This window comes from Schistosoma haematobium, chromosome 2, assembly GCF_000699445.3.
Source record: "Schistosoma haematobium chromosome 2, whole genome shotgun sequence".
NCBI classification, from domain to species: Eukaryota; Metazoa; Platyhelminthes; class Trematoda; order Strigeidida; family Schistosomatidae; genus Schistosoma; species Schistosoma haematobium.
The window spans coordinates 25,447,050-25,468,348 of NC_067197.1; the positions used below are offsets into that span (position 1 = coordinate 25,447,050).

General features: G+C 32.8%; 1 protein-coding gene across 1 annotated transcript; it reads right to left on the reverse strand.

Annotated features, from left to right (window-relative positions):
• Nucleotides 1-906: 906 nt before the first annotated feature.
• Nucleotides 907-21,077, reverse strand: MS3_00006556 (uncharacterized protein). The gene is made up of 8 exons (XM_051214717.1): nucleotides 20,252-21,077; nucleotides 15,226-15,338; nucleotides 13,782-13,907; nucleotides 12,092-12,193; nucleotides 10,703-10,938; nucleotides 7,419-7,528; nucleotides 6,010-6,306; nucleotides 907-1,495 (listed from the first exon to the last, which is right to left on the reverse strand). The coding sequence occupies exons 1-8, from the start codon at nucleotides 20,902-20,904 to the stop codon at nucleotides 1,384-1,386; spliced, it is 1,749 nt and encodes a 582-aa protein (XP_051067905.1). The 5' UTR covers nucleotides 20,905-21,077; the 3' UTR covers nucleotides 907-1,383.
• Between the last annotated feature and the right edge of the window lie 222 nt (nucleotides 21,078-21,299).

A 21,299-nucleotide genomic window follows, 5' to 3' on the forward strand; every position in this document is an offset into this window, starting at 1 on the left:
TCATAGTTCAATCAACAAATCTCTACTTTTTATACTCTATAGATTAATATTAACTCATATAATCTCAGTTATACCTATTTATTGTATATTATTTGGTTTATTATAGTTGTATTATTTGTTATAAGTGCAACTACATGTATTTAGAATTATCTATGTTAATCATTGAAATTCGATTTTTTTTTAGGAAAACCCTTGTAAACAGTACTTAGTTGATACATCACAATTGATTGATCACTGGGTGGTGATCAATGTCATGCTTGTCTAGTCCTTATTAGTGCAGATCGAATGCTATCGATCATGTTGCAATGTGGCCACCAGTCTAGTTGACTCGACACTGCGGGCACTATGTATTGAGATTTAGATGGTGGTTGGAGGTAGTCAACAGGAAACCCTGTGCCAGGGTTTCGTGCTACTTGGCACTCGTCAGCAAGGTGTACCTGTAATCTTGAGGGAACTGGTGCTCCCTGGCGGATTCGATCTCGTGCCACCCAGCTTCACAGTCAGAGACGTTACCACTGAGCTATCCGAGCCGTAACTAGCATGATCGATAGCATTCGATCTGCACTAATAAGGACTAGACAAGCATGACATTGATCACCACCCAGTGATCAATCAATTGTGATTACATCTCAGTCCTACAGGAGGTTAGTCACGGCTTGAATAGCTGAGTGGTAACGTCTCTGACTGTGAAGCTGGGTGACACGAGATCGAATCCGCCAGAGAGCACCATTTCCCTCAAGATTACAGGTACACCTTGCTGACGAGTGCCAAGTAGCACGAAACCCGGGTCTAGGGTTTCCTGTTGACTACCTCCAACCACCATCTAAATTAGTTGATACATAGATAATTAATTAATCATACTGTAGTGAACAGAACACGGGTCGAGACGATCGAATTTATTCAACACAAAATTACAGAACTTGTTAATAAAATCTAACAATCATAAAGTAAATGCTTAATTTACAAAATGTCCACCAACTGTCTCAAAAAGACTCAGACTTCATTGTTCTTGCATTTTCATACAAATTGCATTCTGTTTTCATTCTTTACTGTTCGATCCTCTTGTCTCTTTACTTCCAGACCTTCTGTTTACGACTAACATCATATACTACTTATGTCAATATCAGTAGCACACACCACAAAGCTATCGTTTGTATATAAATTTTATCATCATTTCTAATCATGAAAAACATGATAGATATCATTTCATTTGATTAATACTTTGAATATTTATTATCCAACCACGAATTTAACCTGGATACAAATAAATTCTATGCTTACATACATCTATATTTAGAAATACTTAATATAATATGAATTACTATGTTCTCTGGTTTAATAAAAATATTCTCTAGATTTTTTGTTTTTAATATTTATTTTGAATTAAATATAATTGGTTACTGCAACTTTAAATGCTTTTAATTTGGCAATAAGTTGACGAATTGTTGGTCGTGCAGATGGATTTGTTTTCCAGCATGCAAATATAATTTTCCATCTATTTAATAATTTTACAAAAAAAAAAAACAAGAAAGTAAATAGACTTTAATTAATTGGATAGTAAGAGTGAAAAGTTGAATGAATATTAGTACTGACTTTGTTTAAATGTCAAATTGAAAAAATAAATAATTTCTAAGTAATGGTTTACTTTGATTAGAGCTTTGATCATTGCCTGCTTATAAATCGAACATTTGTGTTTTGTATTGTTTATAGTGTAGTGTCAGTCATTATTTTAAGCCCATATATCTTATTCTAGCTTTCAGACATCCCATTCTATTCATTCTACTTGAGTCATATTTTGACCTTGTCAATTATTCGCTTATCAGTCTTGACTGTTTTTATATGAGCGTATATGTGTGTACACTTCATATCCCGTGACTCATCAAATATCTGTAGTTTATTTTGTCTGCCTATAAATATTGAGTAACGCTTGACTAAAATGGAGTTGGCTTCCCAGCCATCTTCCCTGCGCGTCATTTTGCTTTGCTCTGTTTCATTCGCTTCATGTACGAAATATATGTATTCACAAGTCAATTCTCGTTATTCGACTTATTTAATTCCGTTATTGACTAGCGCGATTCAAGTCGACGATGATATACGAGAATAGGCGATAGCAAACATTTATACGATCTAAATGGAGTCAGATCCACGGGCTACTAAAATAGTATATTTTTATGACAGTATTATCAGTGATGAATTTTTCAACTAATTTTAATAAAGTTTTTTAATAAACAAAAAGTTAAATGCTCTGATATGGCTGAGCATGAGGCGAGTCAGCTCTCCCTCTCGAAATACTCTCACATGGCCACGTGTATATAGCCTCTGCCAGGGAAGTCCTACTCAATGCTTTCTCATGGCGGGGGTGTTGTTTAAGGAAATCACACTACTGTCAGTACCAGGAAATTTTTTCAACAGAGTGTCGCTAAACCGAATGAAAGACCCAGTAGACACCCAACATCGAGATCAGTAGGCTGGATTCCGTAAGGATCGGTCGCGCACAGACCAAATTGCGACACTACGGATCATCGTCAAATAATCAGTTGAGTGAAACTCATCACTATACATCGACTTCATTGACTATGAGAAGGCGTTTGACAGTGTGGACAGAAAAACATTATCGGAACTTCTTCGACACTACGGAGTTTCTGAGAAGTTTGTCAATATTAACTTCGCAGATGACCTAGCCCTCGTATCCAATACACATGAACAAATTCAGATGAAGACAACTAGTGTAGCAGCAGCCTCTGCATCAGTAGGCCTGAACAGACACAAAGGAAAAGGCAAGATCCTCAAATACAAAACTAAGAACACCAACTCAATTACACTTGATAGCGAAACACTGGAGTATGTGGAAACTTTCACGTATCTAGGAAGCATCATCTATGAACAAAGAGGATCAGATGAAGACCTAAAGGCAGGGATTAGCAAAGCAAGGGGCGCATTCATACAATCGAATAATATATGTTACTCAAAACAACTTTCAACCAGTATCAAAGAATCTTCAATGCGAACGTCAAGATAGTTCTAATGTACAGAGATGAAACTTGGAGAACTACCACAACCATCAACAAGAAGGTACAAGTATTTATAAATAGTTGTCTACGCAAGATACTCAACATCCATTGGCCAGATGCCATCAGCGACAGCCTGCTGTGGGAGAGGTCAGACGAGCTCCTAGATGAAGAGGAAATTAGGGAACGACGATGGAAATGGATAGGACATACATTACGGAAATCACCAAACTACATCACGAGGCAAGCCCTAACTTGGAATCCTGAAAGGAAGCAGAAAAGTGGTAGGTCGAAGAACATACTATGTCGGGAAATAGAAGGAGATATGAAAAGCATGAACAACAACTAGGAAGAACTGAAAAGCATCGTCCAGGACAGGATTGGATGGAGAATTCTCTTTGGCGGCCTATGTTCCTCCATGAGTAACAGGCGCAAGTAAGTAACCATAACAATACGTATGATGATAGAGTTTTATATATCAGCGTAAGAAATGTAGATCAAAATAATAACTTCTAGAAAAGGTTAAAAATTTATTTTAAAGTAGCTGGATACCACTAGTCATTAAAAATACATAGTAGCAAATTGCGGATAATAACCAGATTAATGTAGATTAAATGACAATTTATTTTTCCTGTAACCTCAGCAAATCATTCTATGGAATTAATTCTCTTCTTTGACATCAATTATTATTGATTAAGTGATTGAAAATGCCTCCAAATGTAAATACAATTATAAGATGATAATTACTTTGAATATTATCTGGAAGATGCTTCTTGCACTGAATATTCAATAGTAAAAAAAAACTTTCAAGTATATCAGAGTGAGAGAAACAATTTGTTCAATGTTATGTAACTTTTCTGTCTTATAATCACTATACTTCATTTCATAATATGTAGATTATTATTCAGATATTATATTAGACTGTAAGTCAATAAATACAGTACATCATCAATAGAATAATGTAGCTGTTTACTCTAGTAACATTTATTAAGAATATAAATTTAAATTTAGATAAAATCTAATTGTTCAAAATTAAATCTCATCATCCAGAGAACTATCTCACACAAACAAAAGACTCAATGTTACTTTTTATTCAGATTTGACCTGATTAAACAGGAAGGTTTACTATAAAACCAAACAACACGATAACTATAGGTCACAAAAGTATATTATATTCATCTACTTATAAAAGCCTTTAAATTGAAACCATAGTATACTTCAGTTAACTTGCATAAATAATATTGGAACGTAAATGTTACTAAGTTATCTTTGATCAACAACATATGTTATCTATATACCGATTTTCGGAAGCTTTTATATTCAATTTGTAACTAACCGATTCATTTTTAAGATATTTATTTTATCAACAGCTGTTCTAGTTTCTTAAAATGCATAATATCTCATGGGTAGTTAGTTGAAAAATTTTGCTAAGCATAAAATAAAACCCATTAAAGTACCATAGTTTTGTTCATTTTATTGAATAAAATACTAAACAACCATATAGTTGAAACATAACATTTCATCATAGTTTGTTTTTTTTATTTGTATATCTCAATGTATAATAACCTAATTTGATATATTTTTAAAAGAATTCTCTTATATTATGAACTATTATTATTGCCATGGGAATTAAAATCATTTCAGTGAGAAATATATATGTATATACTATGCGAAACAACTTATCTATGCCGAATATCATTTTTATGATCAATAATAAAAATGAATTGTAGGTTCTGAAGGAAACTCTAACTGTCATCTAATATATATATATATATATCCATCCTTTATATGTACACAGAGATAATGTCATTTGATGTAATCTTACGTCTAGTTATTATCAGATTTATGAAGTGAATTCGATCAGTTAAAAGTGGCGATAGTCAGTTTATATTAATATGTTTATTTTTTCTCTAAATTCAGTGCTTTTGTATTCTGTAAAGTTCTGTATATGTGTACTAATATTGTTTTCTTTCCAAACTCATTGTTTATAACATTCATAATATATAATGTATTGAAGCGTACTAAGCTCACTTTCCAACATGTTACTGTAAATTTCCACAATCCTCAGCTTGCTTACTTACTTACTTACGCCTGTTACTCCTAATCGAACATAGGCCTCCGACCAGCATTTTCCAACACATTCTGTCCTGGGCCTTCCTTTCCATTTTTATCCACTTTTTGTTCATTTTTCTCATATCTGTCTCCATTTGTCGACGTAATGTGTCTTTTCGTCCTCCTCCTTTCCTTTGACCTCGAGGATTCCAGGTGAGGGCTTGCCTTGTGACACATTTCGGTGTTTTCCTCAATGTGTGTCCCATCCACTTCCACCGCTTCTTTCTGATTTCCTCCTCTGCTGGAATCTGGTTTGTTCTCTCCCGTAGTAAGTTGTGGTTGATAGTGTCTGGTCATTGGATCCAAAGTGTTTTGCGTAGACAGCTGTTACTAAGCATGTGTATCTTCTGGATGATGGCTTTCATAGTTCTCTAAGTTTTCGCCCCATAGTGTAGAACTGTTTGAAATTTGTATTGGAAATTCTGACCTCGCTGTTGGTTGACATTTGTCTTGAGTTCTAGATGTTCTTCATTTGTAGATATTCAACTCATGCTTTGCCGATCCTCACCTTCACATCTGCATCAGATCCGCCATCTTCATCAATGATGCTGCCCAGATATGTAATGGTTTTTGCATCTTCCAAAGCTTCTCCATTAAATGTGATTCGGTTGGTGTATGCTGTGCTGTATCGGGGAATCTTGCTTTTCGCTTTGTGAGATCTACTGCTTCTGAGACTGCTGCTACACTGGTTGTCTTCTCTTGAATTTGTTGTTGCGTGTGCAGTAGACGAGCCAGATCATCTGCGATGTCTATTTCGTCAGCATTTTAGCTTAAAATATGTCAAATTCAGGCATCTTGAAAATATTCTTACAACTGCTAAATGTAAAATAACAACAGTACAAACTGGGTTATTACGAATAGAATTTGAACAAACGGAATTAAAACTCACAAGTCATCTGGACAGTTATGAGGTTTTTTCAGTCTGTATCCGGTTCGTAGTACAGCTGTCATTTCAAATGCATCTATACTGGCATAAGGTTGTTGACCCCTAGTAATAAGCTCCCATAACGTTATTCCAACAGACCAAACATCTGTTGCCATAGTATATTTTCTTTCGATCAACGCTTCCAATGCTAACCACTTCACTGGGCGATTTGTATTATCACCTAAGCAATGGTAATCTTCAGGAAATAGATCTCTACTTAGTGCCGAGTCACTAAGAGCTACACGTGTTCTACATTTTAATCTTGTAAAAAAAAGATTTTAATCATTAGAAATGAAGTTAGCTAGAGAAAGGGAAATTTGAATAGTTATAACTTAAACGAAACATTGTCTTCCGTCCTTGTTACTGACTGCTTTCATTAAAACTATCAAATTAACCATGTTTTTTTATTTTTAGCCCCTTCAAGCTTTATTTTTATGAATATTCTGAAATTCAGTATCTGTCAACAAATTTCAAACCTTAAAAATCTGCCTCTTGAGTGAATTTAATAATTCTAAATTAGCTTGAAACATCAGTTGAAATTTTATGACAACCCTAAGGATCTATATCATTTGACTTGGAAAACCTGAACCATTTTAAAATCCTCATGTTTTTTACACCTAAGCAATGTAAAATTTATTGCCTTGTTAACTTCTGTTCATCGGTGGGATTTTAAATGCGCATTAGGAAAAAATAATCAGTGGCAATCATATTAGTTCTAAGTGAACATTTTTAGTCCTATTGTACGCTTGTCTGTTACGTGTTTCAACGTAGTACAATACATTCATCTTATACCCTGAAGTTTGATTCAAATATGCGATTCAGTTTTGTAGTGGTATCTTATATCATGTAGATTTATTATAAATGCTGAGTGAACTGCTCCGAAAAATGATGACTGCATCTATTTATTTAGATGTTAAACGATTGAAAGTAATCTGCATAAAACTCCTAACTTAGACTTCGTGCCAGCTGACACGTCTGAATGTGTCTGAAAACCTGTGAATAAAGATATTCTTCTGATTTGAATAGGTAACTCTTCGCAGTATAAGCACTGACCTTGCACTTAAGTCACTTGGGTTATTAACACCATCTGTGATAACAAAGTACATGCAATCGGCCACAAGCTCCCACAAAATTTCAGTTACAAACCAAATAGCTCAGTCGTAGAGCCACAGGCTATCAAAATGAATGACACGGATTTCAGTCATCGAAGAAACAGTACTTAATTCAACAGTACAAGTTATCATTCCAAGGGATCTTTGGCTAACATGAAACCTATGTTCAAAACTTCTTGATAATCGTCTACAAATAACCAACTTCTACTGAAACTATTCCAAAGACTTTTATGAATTCAGTGATAAAATTAATATACCTACAGACAATTTCGTGTTGCAATATCTTCATGAATCACATTTATACTGTGCAAATAATCTGCTGCACTAAGAATTTGTAACGCCATGTTGATAAGTTGAGCTGCTGTAAGTATCTATGAGCATTATACAAAAGAATATCCAAAACTTTATTAAAATAATAATAACCATCAAGTTATAAATAGTAATCATTCCTAATTACTGATAAATAAAATACATTTTGTTAGCATTTTGAGTAATCCAAACTTCAATTCATTTTCTTCCCGAAAAGTAGATAAACAGAAAGTATGGTGTTTACTAGACAATAACAACAACTATTAGAATTACGGTAAAAATTAAATTTCTAAGGGTGTATTTTTAAAACCAAATACAGTAGAAAACACTTCTGCCGATATATAAGTGTTAAATCAGTAGCTAGTCAAGTAAAACTATGCAAATTAGGAAATAAGTTCCACTACTACTTCTACCTTCTGAAATTATTAACCAACTTAAATTGAGAATATCTTTTGTGGATTCGTTGAGGCTAGATATTAATACCGTTGGATGCTGGTTCAGTGGTCTAAACTTTAAGCGTTCCTTCACGAGGCCGAAGGTCCTGTGCTCGAATCCCACGAGTGGGATAGTAGATGGGCACTGCTGAAGAATCCCATGCTAGGACGAAACGGCCGTTCATTGCTTCCAGGCTTTCTATGGTGGTCTAACATCAATCGGATCATGATCTCAATCAAAAGATCTTTTGTTTCAGTCTAACTCTTCATTTATTTTTCCCAAAAATATTGTATTATATAAATTTGTAACATTTTATACCTAAACAACTAGCATAAACGATCTATGTTTAACTTGAAAAGACCACAAATGAAGATTTAACCAAAACAGTATGAATTCACTATATTTATTTAGGGTTCTTGTCAGTTTCTTGTAACCTGTAATGTTTTAAAAAGAAACTATTTTAAAAATGGGTTGAAAATATTGATATAAATAAGCTTAACTTGAAGTTGTTGTGAGCATATCTCAGTACACCATATTTTAAACACCTAGAGTATACAGAAGGATATTCTGGAACAATGATAGTGGTTAGAGATTAAAGGGCTAGAAGCAATTGGTCAGGTAATGAACAAACGTCATTGATAAATAAGAATAAAATGATTAATAACCCAACTAATCGGAAATAAAATTATTAGACTAGAATAGAACCAAAAAACTGAAACAATGAATTAATCACATAAGAAAAAACCAAAAAAAATTTGATGATGTAATAAAACAATGTTCATGTTTCTAGAGCAAACAAGGAATGAAATCACTCTTTTTTGAACACATAAATCATCTTTCTCATGTATGACAGATAGTTTTAGCAAGCTACAAAAGGCTTGAACTATATTATCTACTAATCGTTTTGAGACACTTCAATGTATAAACCTGATTTCCATTAACACAACACCCTATGATTTTAAAACACTACAGATTATCAGAACCAAACTGAAATCTACCTAAACAAAACGAATCTAGGTTATCCTGTTGAAATCACTGTTCTTGCTTTATTCAGAAGTAGTAATATTTAGGTCAAATATAGTTCAATATTTTGTTGTCCTCGATAACTCGATCTAGTTTTTGTTTCAAATAAGTAAAGGTTGACATTGATTCCTATGATAAACAAAGTTTACATCTAAGCTAAATTATCCCCCATTTCATTTATGATTATACTATCTCATGCTATCTAAAGAGTCATATTCTACGGTGCAATTCATATAAACTTTATTGAAATAGAACATCCGAAAATTTTATTTTCAACGTATTCATATCATATGATATTATATAAAATATATATTAGATAAAAATTAAATTTCTATCAACCAGTAGGTTTAATCTTTGTTGATTTAGATCATTGTAAAACTTCATTTAAGTTGAAATGCAGAGTTTACGTCCTGTATGATATTTTGTCATTCATAATGATGATATATTTAAGGTTCAGATTGAACTTGTTTTACATGAACTACCTGTTTTCTTTAGATAAACCGTTAATGTTCGCACATTTTTTAAAAAGCAGGTTTGGGATACCATCAGGTCTTAAACATCGGGGTGAATTAAGTGACTGGATCATCCAAAGGAGTAGGAAAATCCGCTTCATTTTGGTGACCTAGTGATGTAAGGAAGCTACAGTCACACGAATTGAAATCGCCACATACAACTGAAAGTGAATCATTGAAGGCAGTAACAGAGAACTCAGTGAATTCATCAGCGAAAACAGCGCAGATGATGTGCAGTATGGAGTCACGTAGATATTGGTAATATAAACATATTTGTATTTATTCAGATGTTTTGGACGACATCTTAGAGTTAGACAGTCGATAAAGTCATTTGAAAACTTGAAACACGCAAACGAAGATCGACACCAGTTCACGTTTACAAACGTAGCTACACCGCCGCCACACCTCTTTTTATTGTTTGATCGATCCTGACGATAAATTTTGAAATCACGTAGTGATACTAGGCAGTCATCCTATAAATCATTTAACCAAGATTCTTGAATTGTGATGACACCACAATTACGATACATATTTTGACTCAGTAAGAATTGAAGATAGTCTGCTTTATTGATTAGTGATCGGCAGTTAGAATTTAGCAGCTCGGGAATCGACATACGATCAATGTTCATTCTTTTTAACGCATATTGCAAACCACCACGCTGTCTTTTATAGTACTTTTTTCACTTGTGCAGCGAAAGGTCGTAGGCTTTTCATAAATGCGCCTGTATAGGTTATGCGATTAATGGACATAATGAGACGTTGAAACAAAATGAAAAGACAGATGTGTTGAAATAATTAGATGGCAGAAACAGGTATCCCAGATATTCAAGCAGGCCGCCGTTATACTTCTACATGTTGAATTCCTGAGTCGATTTAAGCTATATCAGCATGAAAAACCCGGAAGCATTGAACGGGCGTTTCGTCCTAGTAGTGAACTTCTCGTCAGTGCGCATCCACGATCCCGCACACGGGACTCAAACCCAGGGCTTTCGGCTTGGCTTAAATCGACTGATTCATTCAACTATTAAACTTTTATATGTTTTTATCATTGGTCTAGGCATAAATTATTTGTGACGATTACTCCATAACGTTATACGCAATAATTACGAAGTATATGCCCAAACCTATGGTATGCTAATGGAAAATTTAATTTATAGTACGAAATGTGTTTAGATTTTACACTCAATACTGAGAAATCTTTTATTTACTTAGGCCAGTTAGTACATTTGTTCAGTTTTACATTAAAAATGACAAACAACTACTCACCACATTTGGTCTCATGTTCCCATTTGATCGCCTTTGCAAGAACAATTTTAAATTTCCATATTTGGCGTTTGAATAAATAAGAATCGGTTGATTGATTATTTGTTGATTAGATAGGGAACTTACACAAACTGACGTACTCGAAGCTGCAATAATGGACGATATATGTGAATGTTTTGCCCCAACAAATTTACATGCATCACTTTTAAAAAGTCTTACTTGTTCTGCTGTGGCTTTTTCTGTTTGATTATTGTTAGACATCACGATATAATTAAAGAGAGGAAATAAATAAATAGTGATAGTAAAGAAAAGAAAATATTCTTTATAACTAAGTGTACAAGAACATACAGAAAAAATAGGGATTGATGCGTTTACTTATAGATTAAAATCAATGAAGCTCAGTTTATCCTACACTGTACTTCAAAATAAAATTAAAGAACTCAGTGCTCCAGGACATTTGTCCAAGTTTTAGATACTCTTCTTCGTACGTTATATTCTCGCTATGTATCACTTGTAGAGAATGTGGAAGAAAATCATAGTTATTTGATTTACTTATTTAAAAACATTGGAAGCAATAATTACTAGGATTCAAAATAAATAAATAAAATAGATACCAGTTTCTTTTAATGTGACATACAAGTCGTATTATCAATGTTCCACTTTAAGGAAAGTACTACTGAACAAGAAGGACCACAGTTCTTTGAAAATGCTTTTGTGGAAACTCAGTAGGTTCTTGTTACTCTACTTTCAGTGAAAGATGCGACAAAATAGTTTATTACATAGCACGTGTACAATAAAATAATTCATAGTTTTCCTTAAATTTATACTTTTAAAGTGGTATTTAGGAGACAAACCAAGATCATTTATCATTTATTATAACATGGAAGTCTTTTGGAATTATTTACCTCTCCAATTGTTATTCCATCTTATCATTTCATAGATATTTACATATATCATCAGAAACATTTTATACATGTCAAAAAGTGATAGTTACCATAGATAATAATAATATCGTATTACTGGATAGCTGAGCTGTTTAGATCAATTCGTCAATTCAGAATAAATAATAAAACAAAATCATTGATAAATGAAACTATATGGATCTGTTTATTGACGGCAATTATTTAAGCGGAAAACCAACTCTAAGTAAATTGTTATTCTTTTAAAGATAACCGGATTCCTAACTGTTAATCTTTGACATTAGGTTTCATAATGTTGTTTGTATCTTTAAGAGCTACATACAATAAATAACTTTTTATCTTAAAGTTCATTAGAATATTATGGTTTAAGATGAAACATTATATAAATTATCCATTAAAACTAACAGGGAAAAAACCACCTTGAGCAAAAAAAAGGAAATTTTTAAAAGATTTATTCAAACTAAAAACAAACCAGTTAGTGTTTTGATTAATACTTGCTTCCATTTACTTGTACAAATACCATGTCTTCGAAATGATACCAAGAGTTTCCCTTCATACAGTTGACTAAATGTTCCTAAATAAATTAAGGAAAAACTTTCAACAGATAGAGACGTTTGTGAATGATTTAAATCATAATAATTTTCAACAGATGAAACAGTGGTATTTTTATTAGTTGCAAACAAACATAACGCATCATTTTAGAAATCTGTTTCTATGAAAAAGGATCAATGTTAAATTCACTTGGTATTGTTTGCTTGTGTCTTCCCATTCCTGTGCAATTGATCAGTCTCTTGTTGGCATATATGCATGCTGTACCGAATTCCTCGATATTGTCTTAAGTCACAAGCTTTATAAGCAAAGATGGATAGTGACTAGCAATGGAATTCAGGATACGCGTTTCGTCCTAATCGGAACTCGTCAGCTGGATGTACCTGCATCCAACAGTTGATGTCCACTCCATGATTCGAACCCATTACTATTCGCTTCAAACGCCATCGCGTTATCCAAAATAAGACGAAATGAGCGCCTTGGATTACACTGCTAGCCACCATCAATCTCTGCTTAAAAGGACCAGTGTTGTTCTTAATAACTTTTAGCTTTTTGAATTGTATGAAAAACTATCAGATGCTATACTGCCAGTCAGAAAAATACTGTATTCTTTTGGTTCACAGTCCAGTACAGGCTTTGGTTGAGGACTGTTTTTATGTGAATAAGTTAATCGATTACATTTGTCACTTGTGCTTACTAATTAGTATGAAATTTGAGTACAAAGTTACCTATGGATTTATACTGGTCGACTGGAATTCTCATCACATGGGTTGGATCAAATGTACGTTTATTACGATATGGACTCTTATTGAAATTCACGTTCTACTTTCATTTCAACTTTGAGCAGTCCAATTACGTTACTTACTTAAAGATTCCCAGCAGATTATATATGTATATATGAAAAATAAGTTGCATAGACTGTTGTATTTACAGATTTGCTCTTGTGTTAATTTTATGAAATTAATTACTATTGATTATTTCACTTAATACTCTAAAGTAACTAACTGGAATATCATGAGAAGCAAATCTGTAGCAGTAACGAGTACATAGCTACTCTATTCTTCTAATCACTAGAGTCTTCTGTCAGTAAAGCAGAGAAAAATTATTGCAGTATAAGCACAATGCTTATACTGTATAAGTAGTTGAATTTTGTTGTTTGTGTCAAAAGCTCACTGTTGGAGGCAATGACTAAAATTTACATGAAGAACATTTGACTTGACTGTACTAATAAATGAAAAACAGACGTTTGTAGAGTTTAGTAAAATCATTAGTAAGGTGTTTGTGTTTAACTGCAATTTAAAATTAATCCTATCACTGATTACACTGACCATAACCTCCATTAGTTATTTCAAACACTGTTTAGTTCAATGCAATGATTTATTCTGGCATACAATGCTCGAGAGTAATTACGATATTTCATAATGGTCCAGTGGAGTCACTTCTAGTTTACTCAGTCAATAATAAGAGAAAACTTTTGACTTATTTAAACACCTACATGTGATCTGATTTGACGAAGCCGTATGTCTTAAAAGCCTACTTTTCAAATTACTTAATGAACGACTGATAGTAATAAGCACATAACTGTTCCATATGTAACACAAAAATATCATTACCTTGCAGAACCACATTGTTGAAGATAATTTTATTCAATGGAACGTGTATATCGGCCAGAATATTAGTTGGATCACGTGCTTTTGGACAAATAGACAGTAAAATTTCATCCTCATTACTCGAACAACCTAAAATACATTATATATATACATTATTACATTCTTTTCATGAGAATAGTATAGAGCTTAATCAATATGAGATAGAATGTCTTCCATACATGACAAAAAAAGATCCTCAAATTTGAAACAACTTTTTGTTTTACATTAGGGCAAGTAACAGATGGTTACTTAAAAAGAATGTTAGGAATTAACACTTCATTGATGCATTTGTAATTTACTGTGGAATCATGTCTTCTACATAAACGTCATCTATATGTACATATGCTTTTCACACAGGTTTACAATTACTTCATTGGAAAAAATCACTCACGTTTGATATAAAGGTAAGGTCAGTTGTTGTTTTTTTCAATTAAAATGTTTAATTTCCTCAATTATTCATACCTAGTAATGAAGTTTATGCCAGCCGAGTATCATTCAGTGAACGGAATTTTAATGTCTCTTTCGTAAATACTTATTACATTTACATTCCAAACTTCAAAGTTATTTAATACACATAAATATTAGTATAGCTGGACAACAAAATAAAAATGCTCTACATAAATAAAGAAATGATACTGTGAATAGATAGAAAAAAGAAAAGAAGCTTAATCAAGATTTAATAAAAGGATAAAAGTAAATTCCCTAGTGTAGCCGCGATCGCAAATAATCGGCCCTCCCTCCAGAAATGCCATTGTCAAGGAAGTCTTAGTAATTTTCTTCACATTGAAGAGCCATTTTTGTAGGGGCGAGAGCAAGAAGCGAACAAAAGTATTGCACACAGAGGTCTCATGGAAGGGAGTTAATAAGCACTAAATCCAAATATATAATTGGCACTGGCTCCAAAATCCTGAGGGATAAAATGGAGCATAAACCTTCTTTTGGTTGTTGATTATCATTAGTCGGAATGTTCTCATGTTGACCTATGGTTTTGTGGGTAATGTCATTAGAATAAAGTTTCACAAAATGGCTTTGTAAGAAAACCGCCTGAATTGATATGGGCTTATATGCAGTATCCCAGTCCACAAACAATTATGACGACTATTATTGATGAAGAATACGTTCTCGCTCCCAGCTCTTGTTTGTAAATACGATGTTTAAACACACCTAAATTCACACTTTGAAATTAAGACAAATGTTTCCATTTACATATAATGCACTGTACGTTGTCTCTCAGATAGCTAGATTTGATTTCGTTTTTGCAATTCAGTAAACTTAGCAAGTTGAAAGTAATTTGCCTACTAAACACAAAGTACTGCTACAGTTGCCTAATTGAACAATAGGAATGTTTTATACTGCGATCTAGTTTGTCAGCTTATGTTTTTATAACCTGTTTTATGAATAGACTTACTAGATTGATTACTTTGGCCTGTAATGCTTGAACTACAGTGTGTTGTATTATTTGCCTTCACCCAAGGGGATTCACTGTTTAAGGAAGCCATCTCTTGCTGTTGAACACATTCACTAATAATTAATTAACAAATAAAAATTGATAATGAATAAATCGGGACCGATTACTAAATAATTCAATTTATCCTGAATATCAAATTATTCAGCAGTATACACATAAGCAAACTAAAATACACTGAAGAAACAGTAACTTTCAAACCAATATTGCTGTATAACTGCCAATTACCTGATCTCCAAAGATGAACTTGTGTAATATCCGAAGAATAGTTAGATCATTTATAAACCTGAAACTATGATATGTGAGGCTTATGTCTCTGTTATTTCAACAAAATCTATTCATCTCATAAATAGTGGCAAGCTTAATACAATATCTACAAAACGAACATATTCAGAAACCTAGGTTTATATTTCTTATGATTTCGTGCATATTGTACTATATCTGAATACTTTGTACACTGTTCTAAGGTTTTCACTTTCTTCTAAACTGGCCATTAAACTACGTATTTGATTGAGATAGTGAATCGATTGACCACCATGTTAGACCACCATCGAAAACCTTGAAGCAGTGGACGAATGCTCCGTCCGAGTATAGTACTCCTCAGTAGTGCGCATCCAAGGTCCCATTCGTGGGATTCGAACCCAGGACTTTCGATCTCACACGTGAACATTTAACCTGTAGACCACTGAGTCGGTATCAAATGGTGTTAATGTCTAACTTCAACCAATTCACAAAATTGCGAGACCATCATCCATTGTCTGATACAGAGACCTGTCTCTGTCTGACACGTATTGGTTTCCACTGGTCACGGCTACTAACTAGAACACCGAGAATTTCCTCACGAAGCTAGCCACTAGTGAGCACATGGTAATTATCAGCATAAGGTTTGGAGATTGTTAAGTTTTCGATTGTGATTAAAACACTAATATGCCCCCAAATACTCAGGTACAAATGAGCATGGAGAGAGTTCACTCTCCCTTTCTAAATGTTCTCACATGGTCACGCCTATGCGGCCACTGCCAGGGTAGTCCTATTTACTGCCTTCTCGTAGCAGGGGTTTTGTTTACAAGATTGAGAGGACAAAGAACGAATGTCTGGCGCATGAAACGGGCTGATAGATAGGGAAGTTGGAAAACCCTGGTTTCAAACTGATGGTGCACATGGGCTCCAGGTTGTTGAGGGAACAAATGGCGTATGAACCTATTATTGGTCACTTGCTATCATGGGACCGCATCTCCTAACGTTTCTCCAATGCCTCGTGGATTAGACCTGTAGATCAAAGCATCAGGGTGTGACCTCCTAAGAAAACCCACTGATACGGTCTGGGCGCTCGGGCAGTATCATAGCCCTCACAAAAATCAATGATAACTACTACTGGCCTCGTTGTCATTGTGTGGCGCCTATGTATTTTGTGCACCCTTGAACCAATGTTCATGTGTTCAAATAAATAAATAAATATTTAACAAATACATGACCAGGCCTTCAAAATTTGTCCTACTTAGTGAGTGATATTTACAACTGCTAACGGGATTGACGTTAAGAATGTAACTCAATAAATGTAAAGGTATCACAGTATCGCAAAGATAAGAAAATCTTAATGAAAAGTCCCAATCTGAACTAAATAACACCTTACTTGTTTTACTAAACAGGAGACACCTGTTTTTTTTAAACAAACGTTTTGTATCTGTTAGGTCAAGTCTAACTTTTCCTTAGACTAAATGTTATTATGGAGCGGCAGTAGAGATTTAAAAAATCACATAAACAATTTCAATCAACAGGTTCATAATACCGTATCTATTAACAATCTAACAACCGAAGTAGTAGAATGATATCTGATGGTTAACTAACAAATAATTACTTCACAATTGCTTATCTCTTGATCAAAAGTGATGCGTTATCCACTTTTGATTTGATAAGGTTGAGACTGGTTTTAGAGTGGTAATTGTAACGTAAAAGCTTAATTGTTTTATTCGTAGGAGTATGAAAGGAATAATCCATGTAGATTTTAGGGGTGTTATTTTGAAATAATCATTTTCTATAATTATACTAACAACATAATCACTTGAAACATACACTGAAATGTTTTGTTTATTTAACTTAGCCGAATATGAGTCACAAAACCGTTCCCTATTGGAGCTAAGGCATTTGCACTTAACTACTTATTAAATAAAAATCTAATAACACTTATCCACAGTTGATATAACAAATATTTCATAGAATTAAGATAAAATAATTCAAGAACAATGAGCAGTATGAGAAGTTTAAAAAATACGTTAGCTGAAGGATAGAACAAAGTCGTACTTATAGTTTAAATCCAAGAGTTCAGTAACTGTCACCTTGGAAAAGTTTAAAGTATTTATAAATAATATAATTATTTATATAAATAAGATAAATATTTTGTTTAGTGACCAACTAATGTTAAGCAAAAGTTTACAATATATTCACAAGGGACTACTTAATTTCCAGTAATATACTCTAGAAAAAAGAAGGCTAAACTATTCTAAAAAAGACGAACTGCAATTGATCTTTCTTTGCTAGGACTGTCTTGATCTTTTAGTGATTATATAATATCAGTAATTTGTTGATCCATAACAAAATTTATTAAATTGACTTCAATTAATTTTCCATAATCAATATTAATTCCAAAACAAATATATAGAAACATGAAAGAATTCCATAATTATTTCAACATTATTCTTTTAAAAAGCACTAGGTGTAAACTAAAAACTGTGTCGGTGAGACGATAATTTATGGACGACCTTTAGGTGACGCAAAAGTGACCTTAAGAATGTCCACCTATCTACTAGAGCTAAATAAGAGTTGTAAACCTGTGTGAAGAATATGGATTATGATTTACAGTTGATAGTTAGGGTTACGAATTAGATTTATGGTTTACATTACGGACTTAAATCAGCTAAAATGCCAATATGCTATTTAACTAAATGGATGAATGAATTTCGAGACAAAATCCAAGACTCATTACCCTAAATCTGATTGGTTCGTTCATAAATTATAGACGTGCCATTTTTCCCTCAAAATATTTACTAATACAGTGAACTAAATCGATTAGATTTTTAAATCTTTTTACATGGTATCTCAAATTAATCAGACAAAAAATGTGTGAATCTATGGTTTATCATTTATATGTACTTTTCAATAAGTATCTGTTGAATACCAGATGAAACAGTTTACATTCTTTATACGTCCTACTATAATTGTATTATGATCATTTGTATTAAAAACAACCACAGTTACCGAATTGTCATTTAAATTTATCAGTACATAAAACCTAATCATTTTAATCTAGACGAATTAAGCAAATAATTACTTAATGTAAATGCATATATTTTGTCTATTTATTAGTATCAGAAGGGGTTTTGTGGAGATTTTAGTGATTTCAATAGTAGAAATCATAAGTCAATCAAAGCTAGACCACCATGGAAAACCTGGAAGCACTGGACGTCCTATTATATGATGATCTTACGTTAAAATGCTAATAATGTTTCAAAAAACTTTGTGTAAAATTAGATCCTCATGTTATATTTATCACAAAATGAAATGTTTATAAAAATATAAATTGTTACATAAATAGTCTGAGGCTATGCACAGACCACACCCTGTTTCTGGCTAGCACTAACTTCCGGCACAGTCATCACCGATGTGCCACCTGGCGTCCTCCCTCTGCACCTCAAGCCTGGACTCAGATTGATCACATCGCGATCAGCTACCGCTGGCGTGGTTGTTTACAAGACTGCCACTCCTTTCGGAGTACCTATCTGGACTCTGATCATGCCTTGATCTGCGCCAATCTTGCCTTACTTTTCAGGGGACAACGAAGTAACCGCCACCAAAGGATTGATGTCAGCAAGTTGGTTGCAACTTCTGTTGCAAGTAAGTATCGAATCGAGCTAGCTACCATTCCACCGAAAAGTATAGATGAGCATTGGTTGCAACTTCATGACGCCATGAAAATAGCGAGTAAAGCCGCTTGCGGCTTTGCGAAACGTCCTGCTTATAAGCACTGGGTTTCTTCTGGTTCCTTACAACTCATTGAAGCCCGTCGGTCTACTCCGGGTGACCGTGAGTTTGACCATAAACGAAGGATGTTACGTAAGGGAATTGGGCAAAGCTTGCGTAAGGACCGAGAAGCCTGGTGGTCGAAGCGTGCTAATGAGCTGGAAGCAGCAGCTGCATCTGGTAACTGTCGGAAGCTCTTCCAACGTCAGTAATCAGTATAAGTCTGTTTGGGGCATGATTTTAATTGCTAAAGTTTGGAAAGCACCATGTTATCTGGCGAAAAGTTGTGAAATGATACAAAGAAGGATAAACTGTCGTTTTTCTAATATTGTCAAATTAAGTCATAATGATTGAGATTATGTATCGATCAATGTTAGATCATCATTGAAAACTTGAAAGCTCTAGACGACCTATACTGACAAGTTATAATGTATTATAATCTTAGTGCTGTTAATTAATTTACTAATATCTACCAAATTTCGAGAATTTTTTCTAAAGCTATTAACTTTTATAGTTTAAACTTCTTAATGATAAAAGTTTTCTCCCTACGACTACTCTAAAGCATTTACAATGTGTAATCCGACATGACTGATTTTCCCATCTACAAATATCATTATAATTAACTAACAGATCCACAAGTTATCTAAACATACCCATGTGAATAGAATATTATCTCGTTTAATTAACTTATCATAAATAGATTATAAATACATATCCGCATATATAATCATTTTCATAGATGACATTTTCTATGATTATAATTAGAATACTTAATGTACATTTTTTTATTTTAACACATAGATATTAGTACAAGGAGGCACCAAATATTTGATATGTGTGAGGGTTGTGATACTGATCGAGTGCTCAAACCGAATCAGGTGGTTTTCTTAGGGGGCCACATCCAGAGCCTTCGACCTGAAGATCTGATACAAATATATCGTAAATAACTTACATTGTTTTTATATTAGATAATCCATGTAATCTTGAATGTAATTCATTATATTTAGATGATTGTTTTATTCTATATAAATAATTTTTATATTTCATTGCTAACATTTTAGTTCGTGAATTTTTACATTCTAATCTACGTGAATTATTATTATTAAAATGTATTTTATGCTGAGATATTTTATCTAATAAACTATTTAAATTACTTGAATTATTATCAGTAATATCAAATGGATTTGTAATATCATTTAAATAACTACAACTTAATGATGAATCGGATGTTTTATGTATGAAATAATTTTTTGAATTTAGATTTGAATTCGATTTGAATAAAAGATTTTTTATAGGATCATGATCAATTGTCATTGATGATTGTGAATATTTTCCATTAACATTAACATTATTATTATAATAAATAGGATTATGAAATATTTTATAATTTTCAATACATTTATTTGGTTCATATGTTAAACTATTAGTTTGTTGATCTGGATCAAGTATAGTTGAAGAAGATATATGAACATTTACTGGATTGATTAATTTATTAACATTGCATGTATGATCTATATTATTGTTGATATTATTTGCTTCGAAATCATGTTGATGTGTTGTTTTAATAGAATAACATAATTTATTACATAATGTTATACATTTCATAATAGATGAATTAAAATATGTGTGACGTAAATTTTTAGTATATGGATAAGATTGTTTAGAATTTGTTGTTCTTTGATGTAAAATAAATAAAAATAAACAAATACAAATAAATATTAGAATACAAATAATTAATGATAAACTTTCCATTGACAACATTATTTCAGTCCAATAATTTATTATAGAAAATCATTTATTCTATATATTTAATCCAAATAATTTCTGATTGGTCAATAATTTAAACCAATCAAATAATTCTAAAATATTTGTAACATTTTTAATATCGAATAATTTCTTTTGTTGTTGTTTTGGATTAACTTTAAAGAAATAATTATTAAAAGGTAATTTTATTTTGTTTTTCTTTTTGATAAAATAATAATCTTGTTTTATTTTCTTTC